This window comes from Capricornis sumatraensis, chromosome 6, assembly GCF_032405125.1.
Source record: "Capricornis sumatraensis isolate serow.1 chromosome 6, serow.2, whole genome shotgun sequence".
Lineage (NCBI taxonomy): Eukaryota > Metazoa > Chordata > Mammalia > Artiodactyla > Bovidae > Capricornis > Capricornis sumatraensis.
This window is the reverse complement of record NC_091074.1, coordinates 73,613,589-73,619,588: the sequence shown is the minus strand read 5'-3', so window position 1 is coordinate 73,619,588 and position 6,000 is coordinate 73,613,589. Positions and strand designations below refer to the sequence as shown.

General features: G+C 41.3%; 1 protein-coding gene across 1 annotated transcript; it reads left to right on the top strand.

The window, feature by feature from the left end:
• The first annotated feature begins 538 nt into the window (after positions 1 to 538).
• Positions 539 to 3,501, top strand: LOC138080744 (uncharacterized). Its single transcript, XM_068973610.1, is given in 4 exon segments — positions 539 to 1,048; positions 1,050 to 1,139; positions 1,142 to 3,460; positions 3,463 to 3,501. Coding segments are annotated over 4 exon segments (2,958 nt in total).
• Positions 3,502 to 6,000: the final 2,499 nt, after the last annotated feature.

The following is a 6,000-nucleotide window of genomic DNA, read 5'->3' as shown; positions in this document are numbered from 1 at the left end:
CGGGGGACCGCCTGTAAAGGGTTAAGTCTTGGGAGCTGCTCGGCAGGTATGCAGAGCCTTAGGCATTGTTCCTAAGCTCCCTGTCCCGCCACCCTTGAAGAGTTTTTACAGCCCTTAAGGTCAGGGTGTCCTGCAACATGTCATAGAAGATAGATTACTTAGTATACTCTGTACACAATGGTAAGGGTCTAGTGATTGTATCCTGAGGTTAAAAAATAATCTTGTACATGTCTTAAGTCACGTACATTATCCTATAAATACTATAGCCTAATAAAGAAAGGCATCAGCCAATTGTGGTCTGATCCTCTCAACCCCATCTTTTGTCTCTCTCTTATTTTTCTTAGCGGGGATGCTCCGTTCTCTCCCTGTGCAGGTGCAACTCTTGCTCGTGCTGGCCGCGGCAGGTGGCGCCCAACGTGGGGCAGTTCGACAGTTTTCCTCGCCACTACTCTTATTAAGCTGAAAAGAGTGAGTATATAAGTATACAAGTGATTTAAATTAAGGAGGAGTAGTAAGGTATATAGTTGAGAGTATAAATATGGGACAGACGCATAGTCGTCAATTGTTTGCACATATGTTATCTGTAATGTTAAAACACCGGGGAATTACTATTTCCAAACCTAAATTAATCAATTTTCTTTCATTTATTGAGGAAGTTTGCCCTTGGTTCCCCAGAGAAGGCACAGTAAGTTTAGAGACGTGGAAAAAGGTAGGGGAACAAATTCGGACTCGTTATACTTTACATGGCCCTGAAAAGGTTCCTGTAGAAACTTTATCCTTTTGGACACTAATTCGTGATTGCCTGGACTTTGATAATGATGAATTAAAACGTTTAGGAAATTTATTAAAACAGGAAGAAAATCCTCTTCATGTTCTTGATTCGGAGCCCAAGTATGCTGTTCCCAAGGGAATTGAAGGTGACCCTCCGTTTTGTAACTTATCGCGTCCGCCGGATAATGATGATTCACTTTCCTCCACAGATGAGGCAGAATTAGACGAAGAGGCTGCTAAATACCATCAAGAAGATTGGGGTTTTTTGGCACAACAAAAAGGGGGCGTCAACATCTAAAGATGATTTGGTTGAATGTTTAAAAAATCTCACTGTTGCTTTACAAAACTCAGGAATCAAGCTTCCTATTAAAACTCCAAATCTCCTTCTGCTCCGCCTCTTCCCCCTGGCTATGCTCCTTCCGTAGTTGCTGGTCTCGATCCCCCTCCGGGGCCGCCTCCTCCGCCATCTGAAAATGTGTCTCCGCTACAAAAGGCATTGAGACAAGCACAACGACTTGGTGAGGTTGTCTCCGATTTTTCTCTTGCTTTTCCTGTCTTTGAACATAATAACCAGCGTTTCTATGAAGCGCTGCCTTTCAAGCAATTGAAAGAGTTAAAGATTGCTTGCTCACAATACGGTCCTACCGCTCCATTCACTGTTGCTATGATAGAAAGTTTGGGTACTCAGAATCTACCCCCAAATGATTGGAAACAAATAGCTAGAGCTTGTCTTTCGGGGGGAGATTATTTATTATGGAAATCTGAATATGTTGAACAGTGTGCTCGTATAGCCGATGTTAATCGGCAGCAAGGTATACAAACCTCCTATGAAATGTTGATTGGTGAAGGCGCTTTCCAGGCTACTAATACTCAACTTAATTTCTTACCTGGTGCATATGCACAAATATCAAATGCAGCCCGACAGGCATGGAAAAAACTCCCTAGCTCCAGTACTAAGACAGAAGATCTTTCAAAGGTCCGACAGGGACCTGATGAGCCTTATCAGGACTTCATGGCACGACTCTTAGATACTATAGGTAAGATAATGTCAGATGAAAAGGCTGGGATGGTATTAGCAAAACAATTGGCTTTTGAAAACGCTAACTCTGCCTGTCAAGCTGCTTTACGACCTTATAGAAAGAAGGCAGATCTGTCTGATTATATTCGTATTTGTGCTGACATTGGACCCTCCTATATGCAAGGCATTGCTATGGCAGCGACATTACAAGGAAAAAACATTAAAGAGGTACTTTTTCAGCAACAAGCCAATATCTCCTTTTATGGTCTTACTACGCAATATCCTATGTGCTTTTCTTATCAATTACAGCATCCTCACTGTATACAGGTGTCAGCTGATATATCCTATCCTCAAGTGACTATTTCTGGCATTGATGAAAAAACCGGAAAAAGATCGCACCGTGACGGAACTGGACCTCTCGACATTCCGTTTTGTGGCAAACATCTAAGCATCCGCATAGGAATAGACACTCCTTGGACTTTATGTCGAGCCCGGGTTGCGTCGGTGTACAACATCAACAATGCCAATACCACCTTTTTGTGAGATTGGGCACCTGGAAGAAAACCTGATTTTCCTGAATATCGAGGACAGCATCCACCCATTCTCTCTGTAAACGCTGCTCACACATATCAAACAGAACTGTGGAAACTTTTGGCTGCTTTTTGTCATGGCAATAGTCTATATTTACAACCCAATATCAGTGGGAGTAAATATGGTAATGTAGGAGTTACGGGGTTTTTATATCCCCGAGCTTGTGTCCCTTACCCATTTATGTTGATACAAAGCCATGTGGAAATAGCATTGTCATTGAATATTTATCATTTAAATTGTTCTAATTGCATACTTACCAATTGCATAAGAGGTGTTGCAAAAGGAGAACAAGTTATAATAGTAAAACAACCTGCTTTTGTAATGTTACCAGTTGAAATAACTGAAGCTTGGTATGACGAGACTGCTTTAAAATTGCTACAACGCATTAACACGGCTCTTAACCGCACTAAAAAAAGTGTGAGCCTGATTGTTCTGGGTATAGTATCTTTAATCACCCTTATAGCAACTGCTGTTACTGCTTCTGTATCTCTGGCACAATCCATTCAAGCTGCTCATACTGTAGATTCCTTGTCATATAACGTTACTAAAGTAATGAGAACACAAGAAGATATAGATAGAAAAATAGAAGATAGATTATCAGCTTTATATGATGTGGTTAGAGTTCTAGGAGAACAAGTTCAGAGCATTAGCTTTCGCATGAAAATTCAATGTCATGCTAATTATAAATGGATTTGTGTTACAAAAAAGGCTTATAATGCATCTGACTTTCCATGGGATAAGGTGAAAAAACATCTACAAGGAATTTGGTTTAATACTAATGTTTCTCTAGACCTATTGCAATTACATAATGAAATTCTTAATATTAAAAATTCTCCTAAAGCTACTCTAAACATAGCTGATACTGTTGACAATTTTTTACAAAATTTATTTTCTAACTTCCCTAGCTTGCATTCACTGTGGCGAAGCATAATTGCTGTGGGCGCGGTTTTGATTGTTGTGCTTATCGTGATTTGTTTGGCTCCTTGTTTTATTTGTAGTATTGTTAAAAAATTCTTACACATGAAAATTCTGATACATAAAAACATGTTGCAACACCGACACCTTATGGAGCTTTTAAAAAAAAAAATAAAGAGAGGGGAGCTGCGGGGGACCGCCCGTAAAGGGTTAAGTCTTGGGAGCTGCTCGGCAGGTATGCAGAGCCTTAGGCATTGTTCCTAAGCTCCCTGTCCCGCCACCCTTGAAGAGTTTTTACAGCCCTTAAGGTCAGGGTGTCCTGCAACATGTCATAGAAGATAGATTACTTAGTATACTCTGTACACAATGGTAAGGGTCTAGTGATTGTATCCTGAGGTTAAAAAATAATCTTGTACATGTCTTAAGTCACGTACATTATCCTATAAATACTATAGCCTAATAAAGAAAGGCATCAGCCAATTGTGGTCTGATCCTCTCAACCCCATCTTTTGTCTCTCTCTTATTTTTCTTAGCGGGGACGCTCCGTTCTCTCCCTGTGCAGGTGCAACTCTTGCTTGTGCTGGCCGCGGCAGTGAACCAGCCATGAGAATATATATATTTATCCACCTCTTCTTGAACCTCCCTCCCACCCCAACTCATCCACTTCTCTAGGTTGTCAAGGAGCACCAGGTTGAACTTCCTGTGTTATATACCAACTTCTCACTAGCTAACTATTTTACATATGGTAATGCACATGTTTCAATGCATTCCTTAGCTTTTTGTACTGAGTACTTAAATGAAGCTATTTTGGAATCTTGAAACCTTCTGTAAGCTTTTACATGTCAATTAAAGTAGGCATCTCCTTCACTTTGTCCAATTTGGGATCCTGTGCTCTCTAGGATTTTCCTTAAATGAACAATCTTGTCTACCTGGAACACTCCCCACAATGACTACTATAATTCTAGATCAATATTAGTAAAAATTTGCCATCTTTCTAAATATCTATAGCCTCAAGGTCTATAGCTCTTCCATATAAAATATAAAATAAGCAGCTGTGCCAGAAGGTGACATGCTCAGTAGGATTAGGCTCCCATTTCTTTAGCTAGCCTTTGTCATCCCCAAACAAGACAAACAAACCTATGCCATAATACATCAACACTACCCGAGAGATGCTACTATGGCCTGGCCAAAATAAGGCTGGCGTGCACAATCACTAATTCTCAGAGAACCTTGTATTGGGTAAAATGATAAAACCAGCAAATCCCTAGAAATGGGGACTACAAACTGATTCCATGCAAAATGGAGACCTATAGCTGCCACCGACAGTTCTGAGCACAGAAGCTGGGCTGATACTGATTCCAAACACATGGGGAAGTAGAAACTACATCGTCAGCGGTTCCCAAATTGGGATCTAGCAAACAAAATTAGGGGCTAGGGTTTACCACTCAAAAATAGATTGGCAACAACCAAGAAATGTTACTGTGCACTGGAAATTTGATCTAATAGGTTATGGGTTTGGCCTCAGGCAGAATGATCTGCCAGCCAACCCAAACCTCCCTGAAAGGAAAGCCAATTAGATTAGGGGCACAAATGCAAAGAGAATGGAGTGCAAACCAAGAGGAGCTTACTAACAATCTCTGTGAATGGCAAGAAAAACAGTGAACTCAGAGGATGTGTGGGCACCACAGTTGTTTCTCCTTGTCTCTAAATGTCATCAGAAATTCCCTTGAGATCCCATCACTGTCACCAGCACATTAAGAAAGAAAAATTTGTAAATTTGAAGTAAAAAGTAAATTTGAAGATTTACTTCAAATTTAAAATAAATGGACTCTAGAACTGATTCATGAAACCAGGCAGCACTTCATTTGGAAGACAGGGAGATGCTCCAAGGAGTTACACATCATGGAAGGCTTTTAAGGTAAGGAGGGCAGGACAACGGAATAAGTCATCAGCATGGGAAAAAGTGTAACTTCAGCGGAAGAAAGAAAACATTCAGGGGACAATGGCTTCTCTTTAGCTAAACTGAAGAATTTTCTATTAGCTGGGTTTGTGGCTGGCCAAAAGGGAAGTCTTCCTCCTCCAGCTGGAGTGGTGATGTGGCTGCACTTCTTGTTTGGGAATGCAAGGTTTATTTCTTCCTGTTGGGTAACTGAGGATGAATGACACGGCATGAGAGCTCCCTCTACAGACCTTCCAGACTCCAACTATAGTTACGGTTTGCTTTTCTTAATTTTCCACAGAATGTTTTGTTAGCAGGAGGATTCACAATAAGGGAGAAAAGGCCAGAAGACTCACCGTTAAGAGGGTTCAGAAATTCTTGGGTGAATCCATGGGAGGCAGGAGGTGGCTGTGGGGTCAGCTGATTTCCACACTGATCACATGGCTCCATCTGATGGCGTTGCAGCTTCCTGTTGAAACAGTTCAGTTCAATTCAGTTCAGTCACTCAGTCATGTCCAACTCTTTTAGAACCCATGGACTGCAGCACGCCAGGCCTCCCTGTCCATCACCAAATCCAGGGGTTTACTCAAACTCATGTCCATTGAGTCAGTGATGCCATCCAACCTTCTCATCCTCTGTCATCCCCTTCTCCTCTTGCCTTCAATCTCTCCCAGCATCAGGGTCTTTTCAAATGAGTCAGTTCTTCACATCAGGTGGCCAAAGTATTGGAGTTTGACCTACAATATCAATCCTCCCAAAGAACACT